This window comes from Nesoenas mayeri, assembly GCF_963082525.1.
Source record: "Nesoenas mayeri genome assembly, chromosome: 12".
NCBI lineage: Eukaryota > Metazoa > Chordata > Aves > Columbiformes > Columbidae > Nesoenas > Nesoenas mayeri.
Window position 1 is genome coordinate 17,374,156 of NC_137547.1, and position 18,704 is coordinate 17,392,859.

General features: G+C 40.5%; 1 protein-coding gene across 1 annotated transcript in view; it reads right to left on the reverse strand.

Annotated features, from left to right (window-relative positions):
- Nucleotides 1-4,605: 4,605 nt before the first annotated feature.
- LOC308044785 (neural-cadherin-like) overlaps nt 4,606-18,704 on the reverse strand; it is a gene marked incomplete at both ends in the record, with an annotated part of 56,787 nt that continues 42,688 nt past the window's right edge. The window contains 11 exons of the mRNA XM_080351655.1: nt 4,606-5,013; nt 6,913-7,067; nt 8,324-8,568; nt 9,521-9,701; nt 11,490-11,754; nt 12,508-12,674; nt 13,554-13,734; nt 14,296-14,419; nt 16,605-16,732; nt 17,314-17,441; nt 18,464-18,678. Of these exons, the coding sequence (XP_080207781.1) occupies nt 4,606-5,013; nt 6,913-7,067; nt 8,324-8,568; nt 9,521-9,701; nt 11,490-11,754; nt 12,508-12,674; nt 13,554-13,734; nt 14,296-14,419; nt 16,605-16,732; nt 17,314-17,441; nt 18,464-18,678 (2,197 nt within the window). The remainder of the gene's footprint in view (nt 5,014-6,912; nt 7,068-8,323; nt 8,569-9,520; nt 9,702-11,489; nt 11,755-12,507; nt 12,675-13,553; nt 13,735-14,295; nt 14,420-16,604; nt 16,733-17,313; nt 17,442-18,463; nt 18,679-18,704) is intronic.

Below are 18,704 nucleotides of genomic sequence, written 5' to 3' on the forward strand. Positions count from 1 at the left end.
ATTAATTTCTAATGATGGGAAACTTAAAGTGCTACTGATAGCAAACTCCACATTTAATTTAATCAAGATGTGTAATGAGATTAGCTTTCACAACTGAGCTGTGTTCCAATTCCAAATGATTTAAATGTTTTCCCTTTTCAGTTGTACTAAGGTAAATCACTGAAGAGATGGAGATGGTTGTCACATGCTCAAACAGTTTTATATTCAGTAAATACTCATTAAGCAACGTTCGATGTCTTTCTGCACTTTCCTGCTAACGCAAAAGCGAAGGGTGCTTTAATCAGGATGTATTTAAATCAAACACTGACAGTCGCCAGGTACTTAAACTGAGCAACTGAAACTCCTGTGTGATTTCCAGCCTGTATCCCTTAATGAGGTTGGAGACCACTGCAGTTTAACTTAATACAATAATAAAACATTTTAATCAGTATTAAAACTTTAATTAGACCCGTAATGATGCATGCCTGTTCTTGCTGAAAACATGGGTCAGTGCATTCCTCGATGAGTGCCTTACAGTAATTGAAAACAAGCACACGTAAGGTAAAGTATGGCTGGGCTGTGTTGTCTTATTTTAAAATGTGGTTGTATCTTTTTTTAAAGGTGCAGTAACTTTCCTCTGATTGAAATGAGAGATCCCGAGACCCAGAGGTACCCTGTCATTTTACTTGTAGGTAACAGCTGAGACTCAGAAGTCCTGACTGTAAAAGTGATTATTTTTAAATAGACTTTTTTCAAAAATACAGCCTCTAATGTTGCCAAATTAGAAATTTGACCTTTTCATAGAAACTAAAAACTGCATTTTTTTAAAAATAAAAAAAAGTAGACCCTAAGCTACCTTTGTCTTTGGTAAGCATAAAAAACAATATCTTTTATAATCCAGAAGCACCTCAGTAACATAGTTTCTTCTTGCAACACAAACACCCCCCAAAGTAGCACACCAGGCATTTGAAGCATTAGATACAAAGTATTTTGGAGATTGTTTAACTGGTGCAGTTCAAAGTCTTTAAAGCGCAGGTAGCTTGTGACACTAGTGAACAATTCCGGCAGTTCCTGCCTCAGAAATATTTCATACTAAAGGAAAGGGTGTGTTTTGCTGACTATGTAGTACAGTGTTCAAAAGACCCGTCTCCTTAAAACAGTAAAATAGGGAATGCCAAGGAACGAGCCCACTAGTCCATTGGAGAGCAGTGCCCGCCTCAGCACGGCCCATGGAAACAGGAGCAGCTGCTCCCCATCCCCATGTAAACGCTCCCCAGCACCGAGCCCCTGGGCTGGGCCAGGGCTGCCTTTGCTCCTCTCACAGGTGGGGTCTGAGAGCTGCGGCTTCCAGGAGGTAAGTGCTGCTTGAGTTGGCTGATAATCATTTTCTCTGCTTCCCATGTCTTGCTGTGATCTGTATTCATTACATTTAAAATGTGCCATTTTTTTAAAAAAAAATAACTTTACCTATTGCTGAACTGCATCATCCTGATGCCCCTGTTTCCAAGGGGCTGCTGTGGCATCGCTGGTTGTGTTAAGTATGAGCCACCCGCAGGAACAGCCCTGGTGGTGCTGCGTTTCCCAAAGTCTTACAATTAACCAGCAGCGGGAGCGGCACCACCACGACTTCACGTGTGCGTTGCCTGCTGTCTGCAAGGACTTTTCGGCTCTGTGTTATCAGTGGAATGGTGGCATGAGTGACTTTGTAGGTAGATAACAGTCACAAAATGTTATCAAGTAGCTGGAATGTTTTTAGGAGAGAAAAGCCTTTGAGATCCATAAGTATATTTTCATTTCTTGTTTCAATGTTCTGCCGGTGAGATCTAACCTAGTTATTTTATAATACGTTGTTGTAAAGAGATGTAATGATTATTGTATACTAAATAAATAGTGCAATTTGAAAATCACTTTTTTCATTGTTTTTACATTAGGATGGATTGAGAAAGGTGCAGTTATGGAATCAGCTTTGTTTCAGTCCATATGGAGGAAAGCAAAGTAGTTTTGAGCAGGAAGTTGTGACTTTTCTCAAGCCTGTTACACTGCAGATAGCACTGACTGTTTGAATCATCTCTGTTTTAACAGCTTGCTGGTCTTCCTTGTTACAAGTTAAAGGTGTAGCAGCCATGAGTTTTACCAGTCAGCACGCAGTACACTTTAACTTCAGCAAGGTCAGTAGACTTGAGGCGGTTACTCCATTCAAGTCAATATAATTTGCTTTGATCAATAGGGATGTGCCCGTTTTCACATTGTAGCTCAAGCTCGAGTATTAACAAAAAGAAACCTGCATTCTTTGGGAGAGAGAAATTACATGTATAAAGTGCGTTATTTGGAGTAGGATGTCGCGGCAGAGGGAAGCTTTTAAAAGCCCAGGTGTGCTGTGGCAGGAGAAGGGGCTGTGGTCCCTTCTCCTGGGTGGTGCGAGAGGGCAGTCGTAGTTTCACACGTGTAGTACTGCTCCTGCAGGGAGGCTTGGGGGAAGTTTTGTTACCAGTGTTAATTAAGCACAGGCAGGACTTGTATAAAATTAATTAATGGAACGTGATCACAACACGGTATGCTTGCATAGAGGGGGTTCTGGATTCCAGAGAACCACATTTCTCAAAACCCCGTTCATCAACAGTTACCAATAGGGTGGTGCAAGTGATTTCTTTACATCTCCAGGAAATGGCCATGGTGTTTAACATTTCTATAATGAAGAAGATGTTCAACTTTCTTCTGCTCACCTCATCCTGCTCCTCCTCCAGCCGTGCTTCTCTTCTAAGCCTGCTAGTACCAGCCAGTAGGTCAGGCCTAAGGACAATCAGCTTTCATATGCCTTGGCTACACATTATATACTTGGAATGTTATTTTAAAAGGGGAAAAACCATAAAGATTAATGTAGTTGACAGGCAGACAGATTAAATACTAATATCCACATGATTATTTAAATTTCAGACCTTTACAAATATTTTTTATACTAAATAAAATGTTCTTAATACATGTTTAAAGTCTATAAAGAATGTGGAAGATTAATAGAAGTACCAGATTACTGAAAATCCCGCTACCTAGGGACCCAGAGATTTCTTTTTAATTCATTTTTCCCCCCCTCACCCCTGGCAAAGCTTTGTGTTGTCACACCAGCTGTCCCTGTTCCTGAGCCATGTCAGTGCTGGGCTGTGATAAGCCTGGGTTTTTTTTGTAGAGGCGCTCAAATATTTGTATGTATCTGTGTAAATGCAGAACAAGTGAAGATATTATTTCAGAAATTGCACAGTAATTAAAAAAGCAGCATGCAAATTAAAGCAGGTAAATTAAGTGAACTAATTAGTGACCCCAGAAAGAGAAAAAGACAGTTTTAATAGGGTATGACAGCTCCAAATGATATGTCCTATTATTGAGACCATCTACACAAGTTCCTAGAGCAGTTTTAGAATGTTTTCTGACCTTTTGTTTCATGCTGGATATGCAGTAAGACATGTCTAACTGCAATTACATAGGTAGCTCTGAGGTTGTGGTGGTTATTCTTTATGTTTGCTTACAAATTAGTGCCGTTGCTGTGAGAGGGGAAGAAGCAGCAATAAAGCAGCAGCTTCGGGTTGGCTTCTTTTGCCCACCCACCCTCTGCGCTGGTACGTGTCCTGTTGTGTGACTGTTCAGGATCACAGTGTGTCCCCTATGCGTCAGCTGCTTCTCACCACCTAAACCCCAGCACCTGTGGCTAACTATTGAATGTAACGTTCAGGATTTCCTCCCCCTTAGTCAGAAGCAACTGTTCCTTCCTGCGGCTTGTCAGACAGAACGGCACCTGGGACTCGTGTCTGTGCAAGTATCTGATCAAAGCTGAGAGAGTAATAATTCAATAGAGCCCAAGCTTTAGTCAACCTGAAATAAATGCAAGGAAGAGGCATCATATACAGAAGGCTTCTTTAATATTTATATGGTGCCTTAGAGAGGCATGACACTTCACAGGCAGATAAAGACAGTCCTTGCCCCACAGAGCTTACAAGCTAAATTAAATTAAAACCAGCCAAAATGACAGCATATCCACAGTTATGGAGAAAACATGAGGAATCTGACAACATTACTGCTGGTTGGAGAAGGAAGAGATTTTTTGTGCATAAAATGTATTTGCTTCATTTTCCATATCCTGTTTCTGATGGCTACAATTGTGAAATACAGGATCTGACATACCTGACTTGTGAACATTGCAAGATGGGTAAATGGATTAGTAAAATTACAAACTAATGGACTATGTACCATCTGTGAAGCAAAATTATTCAGGGTGGGTAAAAATGGCATTTAGCGTTTCCAGATGAAAATGCCACATCATCTGCAGTGTGTAACCATTGATGGTGTGCTCGAGATTTTCCAAAGTGTGTCACAAATGCAGCTTTAACAGGAGGGTTGGAATAGACGATTAGTCCCTTTCAACCCCAACCATTCTGTGATTTTGTCCCAAAATTAGTTCTTACTACTAAATTTTTCAATTAGGTGGAAAGTGTGGCTCAGTAGTGGGAATCTGGCCACCTCCCATAACAGGGAGAAAAGCAAAGCGGGGAGTGCGGTGTCAGGAGGGTACTAGATAGCAGGAGCATGCAAAACTGTCCTTCACCCTTCCAGAACTTTGAACATACCAGACTTGGTGATCTACAGGTCTTCTGCATCTCTTTGTGAGTAGAGTTCGCTCAGTTTCTCAAACTTTGGTCCCCACTCTTTGAGGTCATCATACCCAATCCCTTCCTCTGTCATAGAGGAGCTCAGGGAACTGAGGCTGCCGGCGGCCGAGCCCTCTCCCTCGGTGCAGAACACCCGCAGCGAGTCCTGGGGCGCAGCCTGGGGGTGACAGTCGGCATTTCTGACAACGTCTGACAAGTACTGACCAAAGTCTCCGCTGCTGAATGAGGTTCCTGTGGCCACGGATGTTGTGCTCTGCTCCTGTGTGCTTGGGGATGCAGCACCAAAGAAACTCTTTGGTTTTGTTGGTTTCTTCTTGTAGAGGGAATAGGCTGGGCTGGTTTGGATGGACACCTGCAGTTCTGCCATGTTGTAGGCATCCTGCAGTGAGAAACCATTCACGTTAATATTCTCTATAGATCCCAAAATGTCATGTTCTAGTGGAAAGAAAGAAGGAGCAACGCCACAGCAGTCCCTTTGGTGTGAACACAGGAAGGATTCGCTTGTTCAACCAGCTCTGACACCTACAACATGCCCAAGAAAGCCAAAAGCCACCAGGCAGATGAGGATCCATGAGGAACATCCATGCAGCCTGCACTACTACAGTTATGTTCAAAATCAAGTCTAATCTTATAGTAGAAGCTAAATAAAAACAACAGAAGTGCCCTGATTTTTGGTCAGAAATTCAGATCTGAATATTTTAGCACCATTAAACATTCATACCAAGTCTGGCAACAAAGGTGAGAAAGGATTTTCACAAATAGGAAGTTAAAAGAAATCTTCCCTTATTAGTAGTTCAAACATCTACTGTGATTTCTGGTAAAATTCTATCAATCTGTGGAATAATGGCTGTTTCTGTTATATGGAAGTGGTGTGATTGTAAAAGCCAAGTAACTACCTATTACAACCACCTATTACACAGGTTGTGTCTCTGGACTTATGTCCAGGCAAAAGAAGAACATTGACAGGCTGTGCAAGACAGAATTCATTAGAGCAAATGAGTATTTGTGTGGCTCATACTGTTCATCTGACCTGTAGCCATCAATGACAGGGCTGTCAAATCAGCACTTGCCAAAACATACTGATTCTCTGACATGCTGAATTGTGTATAACCATCTTATAAGAGATGATGCCAGGTGATCTTGGTGAGGCTTTGCTGAATTTCAACCAGAGACAGAGAAACTGCTTCAAAAAAACCCACCTGCAGTCAAGAAGCCACGTAAGTGGGAGTTAATCTTACCAAGGAACACAGGATTTATGCATGGAGTTGTGCATGGAAAATGCCCCTGTATGATGTTCACAGCAATTCATCAAGAAATTAAGGATGCTTTACAAGGAAGAATATTTTCTCAGGTGGCCTTGTAGAACATGCTACATTTTATAACTAAAAATTCTTGAAGATATTTTGAATTTTGGGACGGGTCACATTTTCTTTTTTTTTTAAGCATTGGCTTTTTTGATCCATCACATTAGTGCCCTGACTATTGCTACCCCTGCAGTCACACCACCTTTTGAATCCATGAAACAAACAGTCTGAAAGGTGCCAATGAAGTTCCTGACCTTTTTTAAACATAGCAGATGTCTATGGGTCAGCAAATAACTTATTTAAATTATTCATCTATAATATCCACATTTTTATTTCAAAGTTCTGGCTTAAGCTGACATGCTTACAACAGCTAGCGGAAATGTTAATGTTATTCTCATTGGGTATAATCTGGTCTACTGCAAGTATAAATGAAGCTTGTGTTCACTGGTGTATTTCTCTTCAAACCAGAAAAATGCAGAAAGGTTCTTCCACTACCACCATGTGCTTTACGGCTTAGGAGGAACAAACATAGCCCCTCGGTTTCTTAACAAGTCTGAATAACTGCTGTGTTTCCCCAGAAAGGGATTGCCCGTAACAATCAGTTTACATCAGGCTCCTCAAGCCCTTGGTGCCACAGCACTAATTACCACTGGGAAGCTCAGCGGCGCCTGAGCCATGAAACCCAAACCATCAGCTGTTAGTCCCTTCCTGCTAAACTCACCCCCACAAGCACTTTTAAATACACACATAGGATCACTTGCTGTAAGACAAATTAAAAATTGATAGGCACTTATCTCTGCTTAAGAAACATGCACCCTTGTGTACATAACCTTGCAAATAATTCATCTACCATTTGCAGTAATGAATCAGCAGAACAAAGCTAAGGTCCTCAGTTAGAAAGAAAAAGCATAAAACACATTTTCATTAGCACTGTGAGCCACCTCTTAATTGTAATGTAACACAGTCATCCTTACTTGGTCTTGTTCCCCACCTCCTTCTTCATTGTAGTTGAGGATATTTTCTCTGAAGTCGTCCGTATCCTCAGGATTCGCAGGTCCATGGTAAACTCCTCCGTTCAGCCCTTTGCGAGTGTTCCAGCGAGCCCACCAGAATACAGCACTGAACAGAGCTGTGCGGAGACACGGGAGCAAAACAGAACATTCAGAAAGCAATAGAACGCGTCTCCAGGAGAGCTGCAGGAGGCTCAGACCGCAGCCCTTGCACGGGACAAGCGCAGCGCTGCTTTGCACTCGGTGCCTGCAAGGCTGCAGTTTTGTGTTTCTCATCTAATGTCTAATTTTCTCACTCTTCAATGCAGTTACAAGTAAACAAAGACAGAGAAAAAGGCCTTTAATGAGCATTTTAGAATACCCTTTAAAGTACAACTTTGAAGCTGTTATAAGCATAACTGAAGAACTGAATGACCCGTGCAGTGTTCAGAGACCTGTTTACTGTATCGAATTAAAGAGGAAATGTATACAAAGGGGTAGCACTTAAAAAACAACTTGTTGACAGTAACAGATACAATTACACAGAAATGAAGCACAAGAAGACACAAGACAAAAGAGGAAATGACTTATACGTTTTACTAGAAAAAAAATCAGGCACATTTTGCCTTAGCATCCATGAATTTAAACATTTTTCTTAAATGTTTAGGTGCATTTTACACACAGTTGTAAAAGCTTCAGATGCTGAACATTTCATACTCTCACTAGGACTTCTAAGTGAAACTTGATTAACCCTGTAAAAGCCATGAGAAAATCCTATGTCCTTAGTCAAGCAAACTTTCAGGAAATTTGAATAAACAAGAAGGACTCAAAGATGTGATCTTCCCTCACTAGTGAGATCCTCCTTTGTCTTTCCTCTTCTGATTAAGACCCAGTGCCTAAGCCTGAAAATGCCCAAGGAAGCCAAAAGCAGCAGTTAGGAGCTGTAACACAACTGATCAGACACAAGAGACTGCTCCTGTCTGACAACGTGTTTTCCTATCCGACAGAATATTTCTCCTAGACTGAAAAACCTCTTTCACGCTCAGTAGTAGTTTAAACCATGCTGATCTGGTAGCAGTTTCCACTTGCCGTTCAATTGAATTTGCTTCCAGTTATGCATCTGAACAGTTCCTTAGCAATGAAGTGAAAATGTGCAGAAAATAAAACTGCAAAGACTTCTCATCGCTCACAAATGTTGATTCACTTAGCAATATATACACACAGGGATGAAAAAAAAGTTCCTGATGGAGCTGAGACCATGGCAAGGAAATGAAGGCAGAGAAGTCTCCATTAGGAAAGTTAGTTTTTCAGCAGGAGGATGAGATGACGACTATTCAGGACAAGACAGACAAATGAGTTCACCAAAGGTAATACAAGATGTAGTTGCCATAACTACCTAACAGCGCCAAAAAGCAAATGCAGATGGCAAACATGGAACTAAAACTCAGGCCTGTATCCTTGTGAAAGACCGCCAGCGTGACTTCACAGTTACGTCCAGTGTAGCCATCAGGGCAGTGACATCGGAACTTGGTTGGTGACTGCGAGATGCAGGTCCCATAGTTACAGGGCCGTTTCGCACACGCAGTGTAGACACAATGTCTGCCGGTGGCGTTTTCCGTCATCATGTGTCCTGGAGGGCAACTGAAAAGACAAAGGCAAAATGAAACCATTCAACTTGGAGAACAGTATGCATGAACGACAGTATTTAAGATTTTAAACCAGTCTCTGATGACGCTCTATGTAGAGTTTCTGAAGTAGCTCCTATAAGTAAGTTACTTAGAATAATTACAAGCCTGTAGTCTTTTCTAAAGCAGTCACAGAGCAATGAGCTCCACAACTTCAAACCCTTAACATCTGGGGCTTTCAGGCTTCTGCAAGATTACCCTTGGAAAAATAGCCAGATTAGGGTTTGCAGTTCTGTCTAGGCAAGACAAGCTACGCTGTGTTCTTTGTGTTTCCATCACAGTGGATTTCCAGAAATAAATACATCTCTAGGAAACCCTGTTTGTGTGGACCATGGCAGTCAGGAACGCTTAACGTGTGTTTTCACAGCACAACTAACTTGAATCAGTGTTGTGCTCATCTCAGCCCCAGCCACACACATCATCTCTGAGCTTAATGCTTCTAACGCAACTCAGGTGGCCTGTCAGGGAACAGAGGTCACAGCTTAAGACAGTTTAAGAAGCCAGGACTAACAGAACACACATATACAGTGCACAGCACCAGCTCCACAGAACAGCCAGCCATGCTAGGGTTCCACTCCAGCTAACATACCCTCTTTTCCTCATTTTCAGGGTTGACAAACATTCTGGATTTGCTGCTGTTCTTTAAGTGTTTTCAGTTAAGACAGGCAGTCAACATTATTACAGAATCAATGTAGATAATGGACTTACATCAGCTAAGGGCAGTACCTAGAAGAAGAGTGTTCTCTGAGTAACCTGATGCCCACACAGGCATCTGACTTAGTGCTTCGCTGCGGATCAACTGATCTGTTAAGATTGCCAGTGGCAGCCTTCAAATTGCACATTGCTTCAGCATCCGCCCTTTCCCACCTGAATCCGCAGTGGTTTGTGTGTGTATTTGCCCCAGTTACCTGCATTCATGCGTCATCCACAAATCAACACAAACGAATTCCTGGGTACAGGGGTTACTCCTGCAAGCCTCTGAAGAGCAGCCTTCTGTGATGCTTTGGGCACTTAATACTGACACCAGCTCCTTCCCATGCATGTCCAGAGGGATCCTGTAGTTATTAAATCTGACATCCTTCATACATCCTGAGGCAAGGCACAAAGAGATTGTTTTAAAAGCCATCCAGCAAGAATGATTTGAAGCAGCTGTAAGATTTGGCAGTTTGTGTTCGACAAAGGCTGCCAAACTTTCTATCTAGGACTTTCATAGCATTGTCCTCTGGTTTTTGGCTGAATTCATTAATGTTTTTGTGAATATTTCCAGTGTTTTCCACAAGAACCAAGTGCTGCTGCAGGCCCCTCTCTGCTTGTGTTCAAGGCAGTGGAACGCGTAATCCTTCACTGTGTTTTCAAAAGAAAAGTCCAAATATTGTGGAAAATCTGTTATATGTGGAAACTCTGTTATATTCTTCAATGTGTACCAGTAAAAATTGGGTTTGGTCAATTTGTAGTTGTAGTTTACAGCTTAACTGTATAGAAGAGCAAACCACAAATAATGGTGAAACAGCCTTGGGCCACTAATATAAATCTTGTACTGAAGATGTGTGGCATTAATTTTGTATGCACGAGGTGCCTCAGCTTAAAAGCACTTACTTTTAAGAACATTTTAGAATTAAGTACATTTTACAACATCAAAGCCCTTAAAGTTTTAGCTGCTTAACAGCACCATTAATTGTCCTAATTAAAACAATCTTCCTGCAACATTTTGACTTTTAATATCTATTTTCCTTTAAAAAAATACTATTGCTCCCATAAATAAAAATTCAAAGTATGGTCCCTACTTCTCAGCATAAGTTTTAGTTACTGGAATACTTCTAGTGAAACAATAGAAAACAATTTATGATACACTTACGTGGTAAGTTATCACTCCATTTAATCCATACACATTTTATATGTTCTCTCCTTGCATGTTTGTGTTACTCACTGAAATACCATTATCTGGTGAAAACATTACCACCCTGATTCAAATGGATTTACTAGAATCTGGTTAAAGATGTGAAAGGCACAGGAGAGAGAAGCGATGAACAGATACCAGGCGCATTTAGCCAAGTAATGGTGTGTGTGTCTTCCTTGTCGACATAAAAGATGTGCTGCGTAACTGTGGATACTCATACTATGATTTTAGGCTGAGCTGCCAACCGAGGGCAAAGTAAAAAGCTGTTATGAATATCTTAACCTTATGTTTCATTATATTTCTCCTTCATGTAACTATTGAACTTTCAGGTTGAAAACTGGTGGGTTTTTGTTTGGCTGGTTGTTTTTTTTGTGGGTTTGGGTTGTTGTTGTTGTTTTGTTTGTTTGTTTTATTAACAGACACGATGCCTTTTTCCACTCAGTTGCTAAAAATTTCAATAGTTAGCTATAATTCAATAAACCATTTCTAATTTTAGTTAATGCTTCAACTGAGTGACTGTAAAATAATACAAAGGTAATGCATAAAGGTAATAAACCAGAGCTTGTTGTGTGCTATGCAGTGTGCATGAAAGAGAAACATTCCTTTCAGCGCAGGGACAGCTGCTGAATGGATGGGATAGACCCAGGCAATGATCCAGTTCTGTGTGTCTAATGCACTGAGCCACCCACGGTCCACCTGGGAGAAGCCTGTGGATCTCCAGTTACAAATCCTCTACATACAGTTGTGTGAAGAGGTTACCTTGTTCTAAGTCCAATAGCTAACAGCATTTGCATGTAATTCCCTGTTGTATCTTTTTCCTAGTCAGTTTATATGTCCCTTTTGTAAAGCGTCATGCAATAAATCTGTTTACTTTGGGCCCTACATATACAAGAAAGCTTCTCGCAGTATGCTCACACAGTACCAATAAACCTTCATTTTACACATGCACATTCTGAACAGTGAGATCGGTAATTCCTCACCTTGAAAACTCTTGTTTGGATTGAATGGGTAGGTGTTTCCAAGGACCAAGCTGCTGGGGTCAATCACAATCTCCTTGTACAGGCCTGCTGCTTTCAGGATTTCTCTCTTCCCACCTCCTTCATAAAGGCGAAGAGTAAATTCATTTTCATTTCTCTCCAGTGTGATATGATGCCATTCACCATTATCGATGTGGTAGGAGGGAAGGCGCACAGAATAGTCTCCATCACCCAGATTATATGAGACCACTAAGAATCCCTGAACAACCTTGCGGACAATTAACAAAGTGGTGAGAAAGAAAAGTCATCACCTGACATATTGTGTTGACCTGTAACAGTCACATTACTTGAACTAAGCCTTGTATGTCATCACTCTTAAAGCATTTGTTTAAATTTACGGTATGTTTCCACTGCACATACAGTGTAATATAAAGATACTTCAGGTGCTACTGGACTAGACAACCTACATACTAGTAGCAATATAGTCACAGTAGTATGTAACTCAGAGTAATTTTACCCTGCTGCTCTTGGACAAATTTATGGGGTTCTTCAAATGGTTAAGAATCTGGTGTATCACTTCTACACTGCCAGCTCAAACCAACTTAGCTGAAGAGGTGACTCATGCAGTGGTACGTGTAAAAGGAACAGGTTGTCACGTTGAGAGTGACATCATTAGAACTGCTATGGGCACTGAATGATAAAGAATCAGCCACTTGTGACCACAGCTGAACAGGACACCAGGGCAGACACACTGCTCATTCTATCCTCAACAGCAAACTATACTTCACTGTAACTGGCAACAAATTCATCTGAAATCCAATGGGATACCATGCTTGTGTGGTCAATATCTTAAGTGAAGGATCAGATCTTTAAGTGCCCATAGAATGAATTACAAAGTTTTTGTTCTTAGCATATGTTCTTTTCAGTTCAATTTCCAACTCTTAAGCTAAGGTTTCTCTGGGCTTACTATTCACTGGCATTGATTTAACTATGCTATTGCTGCCTGGGATGCCTGGCTCACCTGTAGGGTGATGTGTTCATCCTTCTTTTGAGACAACATGCTTGTGATGACACTGTCAGGCTGCCGTGTCCTAATCATGGCTTCAAACAGCGTCCTACGGGCCGGCACACTGACGGGAAGCTGGTAGCGAATGTGACTCCCTGGCCCAAATGTATATTCTTTGGCAACTAAAAAGACAGGATAAAGACCTTTAAATCATTTTGTAGGGAGAGGGAAATATTATTGTTTCCATTATTTTCATAATAAGAGTTGAAAGTAAAATAAAAAGTCGTAATGCACAGCATGGATCCATGAGCCAAGTTGTCTTTTGGGACATGTCCCTTTATCTATGGCCACAACTTCCGCAGTCACTCTCCTGCTTCATCTTCCTCTGTAAAAAGGTGATCTCCCTCCTGTCTTCATCCTGCTAATACTCCTCCTTACAATGCTTGCATGGGATGGCAGCAGGAAAGCAGAAGCTCAGCCAAGACAAGAGGCTGCAGACAAAGTACTAAGTACCACAACCTGCTATTTTAGAGTTGTCTTCTTGCTGCAAACTTTGGCTCCATGGGGGCTAAAGAAAAGATCCTTCTATACCAAAAGCACAGATCCTCACACCAAGAGAGTCTCTTGCAGACACCAAGAGGAGTAATTGCCAACTCCTGCGGTGTAGTTCTAATTCTGCCCAGAAAGTGGTACTGGCACACTCACATTTAAGCTTTAGGTTATTAGATATTTCTGGAAGTATAAACAGATGCAAATCCAAAAAAAATGTGATAAGAACAAATAATTTTGTTCAAAATTTCTTTGAAATGCAGCCTACGTTATACAATTAGTGCACAAACACCCTCAAGACTAAAGAAATTATCTGATACTGAGAGAGTAATTTCTCAAAGGGAATTAGAAAATAAATTGTTAAAAATCGCAGGCAACTACACTGAAATATGGCTTTACACAATGTAAACATCAGAAACCACCTCAGCAGTCATTACCTGCAAACATTTTAAGTTTTCCGTATTGTAAAACTTAACAGCCTATCAGTAATGTAACAGAAGACCAGACTTCACCTTTATCACATCGATAGCCGTAGTAACCCGGCAAACAATGACAGGCGAAAGAGCCCCAGTCTGCAAGACACCTCCCATGAACACCGCAGGAAGAAATCCCCAGGGTCTCACAGCTCCCATCCGTAAGCGAGCAGCCCGGGAAGCTGTTCAGGGACTCCGCAGGAGACTGCAGGTCATAAACCTTGAGGAGAAAATGGTATGACATCAAAATATTATTTAAGAAACACGTTTTGTCCTTAAGCAGAAAGAGCTATGCCACATAACAGTCTGTTCTTCATCTGCATTGCTTAAGATGCTAAGTTTGCTTTTTGACATTCAGATTTCAACTTACTGTATCAAGACAATATTTTGCCTTTGAATAAACTCAACTGGCTGTGAAAGCAAAAAATATTTCCTAACAAAGCAGACAGCTGGCATAAATATATGATACCATTAGACATTTGCCATTCACAAGTCCCCTGAATGCACAAAGAAGCTTGGAAGACAGCCGCATGAAGCAGGAGATAAACAAAGGCACAGTTCTGGCTCACAAAGATATCTGTTTGTAATTGAGAACTAATTTTTCAAGGTAGTTATTCTAATTATGACCAAAAAGTCCAGAATTTTCTTGTATTTTACATTGATGCACATGGGCATTGAATAGATTAATGGAAGCAAAAGTTTCAGGTATAATACAAGTCTCCCAAAAATTTAATAAAGAAGTTTACTCCTTTGCTAAAGCAAAAGGCTACGCTTCCCCTACCTGAGTATCCAAGATCAAGTTGCGCAAACAACCAGAAAAATGTTTGTGTAGCAATTGTGGGTAGGAATATGGTAATGACTCCTTTACACCACCCAGCTGTAGAACATAGTTCACATTCAAATACCTTTAAAAATAAATTAATAATAGAATATATGTGAATTTACCTTCAAACGTAGACATTACATAATAAGGCACATAAATATCTTCACTGCATTTTCAAATAGAAGCTTTATAAAATAACAAAGAATGCAACTATTTTATCTACTTATTTCTCTAAAATACGGTCAGTGAGCAGAAGCAGATCCTTTAAAATAAAGGGCAATTTATTTTTTAAACATGACAGCGGAGTCTATTGGGAGTTTAACTGAGGGACACTTGTAATTCATGTATGTGTGTGCTCAAGTCAGGAACAGCTGTGATGTTCTAGATACCATATTCTCCTTCAAGTGTTTCTGCATGCACACATTCATCCCATACTGTAGGAATACAACAACAAAGACTGTTTTGTGTATGATAGAGGCCAAAAGCTTAAAAGTTGGGTCCATGTGGTCTAAAAGGTACAGTACACATGTTCACACTCTGCAATGTCTCCCAATCATCTCTCTGAGCCAAAGAATTCCACATATTTTAGTCCTCAGAGAGTTTTCTTTTTCCTGAGTTATCAATTCCATCTTTATTTTTCATTTCTTCTTACATTTTTCCCTTTTTTTTTGTGCTCCTTTCACGACCAGGAGGGCTCCGTGCATCTGCTGACAGGGCTTAGTCCCAATGCTAATCAGCACACTTACTGGGACCATTTATTCCACAGCTCAAGTATCTTTATTAATACAAAGGTTTCCCTAAAATATAACCTGAATATTTCTCACTGTAACTTAAGGCCCTGTATAGAAAAGATTGTCCAAATCCTCTTTGCAGTATTCTTCTATAGACACTGAGACTTATCACATCCCTCCTCAGTTTTCCTTTCAGTTAAGTGACCTCAATTCTCTCATTCTCAATAAGCCTTATTCTCAAGGCAAGCTGATTACAGCCACTGCTCTGCTCTGGACTGTACCCAGTTGTTACACATCTGTCCCGTGCTGCGGTGCACAAACTGCACCCAGGACTCCAGCTGGGGCCCAACAGTCCTAACCAGACTTAAAGAATTACTTTCCATGTCTTGGAAATCTACATATGTTGGAGGTATTACTGTGCAGTGTTCGCCGTTTTCAAGTTAAAGTGGCATTGCTGACTCGCTTGCTGACTGTCTTCCTCATCCTGCAGCTGTTCCCTTCTCGAGATTGGTGAGGCTGGTCTTTTCTGCCTATATGCAGTACTTGGGTCTTTGTCATACAGGAAAAATACAGTGTATTTCCAGGTCCTATATTCAGTTTCCCAAGATAATTTGTAATTCCAAGCCATGCCCTCCAACATACTGATCATTTCTGCCAGCGCAGTGTCATCAGCAAAGCAATAAGCATCAGTCCAAAGGACTGAAGATACTGAATCCAAACCTTTGCAGAATGCAGCCAAACACATCCTTCTGCTTTGAATCCAATAATTGCTTTTTGAATATGATTTTCCAGCTTTTTCAGTTTTAACTGAGGCTAAGGGCTGACCCAACAGTACAAGCGATTTAAACCACCAGAATCATTATCACATCTTGGCTGTATTACTTTGCTAGAAATCAAACCCAGATGGATTGTATGTCTCATTATGAAACGCTGCAGCCCACAGCCAGGCACACCAGCACCAGCCCACTTTAATCAGCTGTTTATACAGGTAACATCTGGCTGTGAAGTGAACAGCTGAGGTACGGATACACAAGCAATTCCTCTGACTCTGCTGTCAAGGCAGTAAGTTTAGATCAACTGGAGACCCTGACGTGTTACTCTGCCTTAGTACGTTCATGAAACCTTGTCAGGAGGAACACTCAGCCTTACACCAAGCAGAGACTGGTTGAAGATCCAGAGTTATTGCCATTAAAAAGTCAAGTGGCCTGTGAGGTTTTCAAGAGCAGGCTTACAGTGACTTGATAAATAAAGTGGGAGAAATCCTGTGGGTAAGGGATGGTACACAGTGCCCACAAAAGCTCCAGTACTAGCACACAGTGTTCCTGGGTTGTCATTTTCCATTGTAACACTACCCAGAGGATGATTGCTGCCTTAACATTTGTTTAGCGCTTTAACATCCAGACTTGGCCCAGAAGGCCTAGAGAAAAGAAATTGGTTTTATGCTCCTAGTTGTTAATAATTTTGCTTCAGTTTCAGAGGTAAAATGTTCAAAGGCCTCAGCATAAACTGTCCTTCAGTGAATCTCCAGAAACGTACCTTGGTCTTTGTGGAACAGACGCAAAGACTTCACAATTTGTACGATCTTCAGTAGACAGCCATTTGCCTACACCTTCTATCTCTGAAACAACAGCTGCGCTGCAACGATCCAAAGTGAACCGAACATCCTACACCAAAGAACAGGATTATTGAATTAAACATTCCTGTAAAATTCAATAAACAAGTTATAATAAATTTTCATCTTTTTCTTTTTTGGATACCACCAAGCAAAAAGTGTTGGGCTTTTTTCCTGTTCTTTTTTACATCTTGCAATAAAGACTAAAGCCAACATGGAACCATTTAACAAAAGAAGACACTTAACTCTGCATTTAATTCATGCTTCTGAGTAATTTAACCACTTTCACAAAAACTGTAACTGCATTTGCAAATAAACAATTATCTGGGTTTTGTGCACAGGTTATTGATTTCAGTGGCCAAATGTGTGCACTGAACATGCAAATTACAACTAAGCATTTCTCCACATTCCACGTGTGCTGCAGAGCCTAAAAAGCAGGAAAAAAAGACTTCTCCATCCCAGAATATGGATTACAACATATGTAGGTTGGGAATTGAAAATCAAATGTACAAGCACATTTAGAATAATACATATCATTAACCGGTCTCTTTTTTTCTGCTCTCCTGTTTCTGTACAGGTAAATGCTATTGGAAACATACATATCCTGATGGGGAAAACCAATGAAACACTGACCTGACCATTGATTCTGACTTCTAGTTGATGCCATTTTTTGTCTGCTACATTCAGGTGACCTGGAAACTGCAGCATCACAAAACCTGAGCCATGGCTCATCTTGAGCACAGGAATGCCACCAAAGAGTTCTAATACAACAGGAAAATAAATTAAATTCAGCTGCGAGAATCTTTCTATTTTGGATATTTTAGCAGTTAGTGACTGTACTGATTTGGTGGTTATTGCTAGGCACATGAAGTGGGGCTCACTACAGAAATAATTGGGATTCTATTCTATGACTTCTATTACGCTGAAACACTCATCCAATATAGTGTTTCTTTTTATACTTTAGATGGTGCCACTTCTTCGTCAAAACACTGGAGCTAATTCCTGATAAACAATATGCAATTATATAATGCTCTAAAACAATTAACACATGTAGGTTTTGCTCCCTCCCATCTTCTACTCAAATTTACAAGTAACTGCAAAACAAAGCAAAAAGAGAGGTTAATGGTTTAACAATATTCAGTAACATCACCTTTCAATGAATTATGAAAATATAAAATACCAAGCATTGTATGCATCTTGTATATCAACTCACACACAAAATAAAAAAAGCAATAGTAAACTTTTAAATATGTGCCAACAGAAAGCAATGTGTATAAATTGTATAAATGTGTATACTTGTGTATAAATTTTCCTGCAGTGCTGTGCTGGGCCTGGATTAATCCATCAAATCATTGCCTGCTTTAAAAAAATAGTGCAAAAATGCCCCAAGACCAAAAGTAGTTTTAGTGGATTCTTCACCAAACTAGATAAGAATGACACGGAACTAAGACGGCATTAGTCTTGTAATACCTATCTTCAAAGTAACTGCATTCCTTTATGGTATTACAATTTACCTAAGGAGATTAGTTATATAGATATCAATCTATTTTGCTTTCTCTTTGATTTCTACAACTCTGTGATGGACCTAAAGCCATAGGTGCAGGCTATGATAGACAGCAAAACCAGACCAACCTATTAGGAAACACTTCAAAATATTTCAAACCAGAAAATAAATTACCTCATAAGAAGGGGAGACAGAATTAATACTCGAACTACTACACTGTTCCCAGGCAACCCATTCCCAAAAGATGGTTAATTTTTTCTCAAAATTTTGCAGAAGTACCTATTGCAATGAAGTTTTCTGTACTCCCAGGTTCTGGATTTGATAAAGGACCACTATATAGTAAAAGCGCATCTGGAACCACAGTAATAAACTCTAGAGAGAGTGAGCTTTCAAAGCACGGCCTGATGGGCCGAAACCATGCGTAACCATTGCCACGGAAACTGTGCTTCGTCTGCTGGCACTCTGGTCCATGAAAGGAAGCAGGACAGAGACATCTGAAAGAGCACAAACACAAAAAATA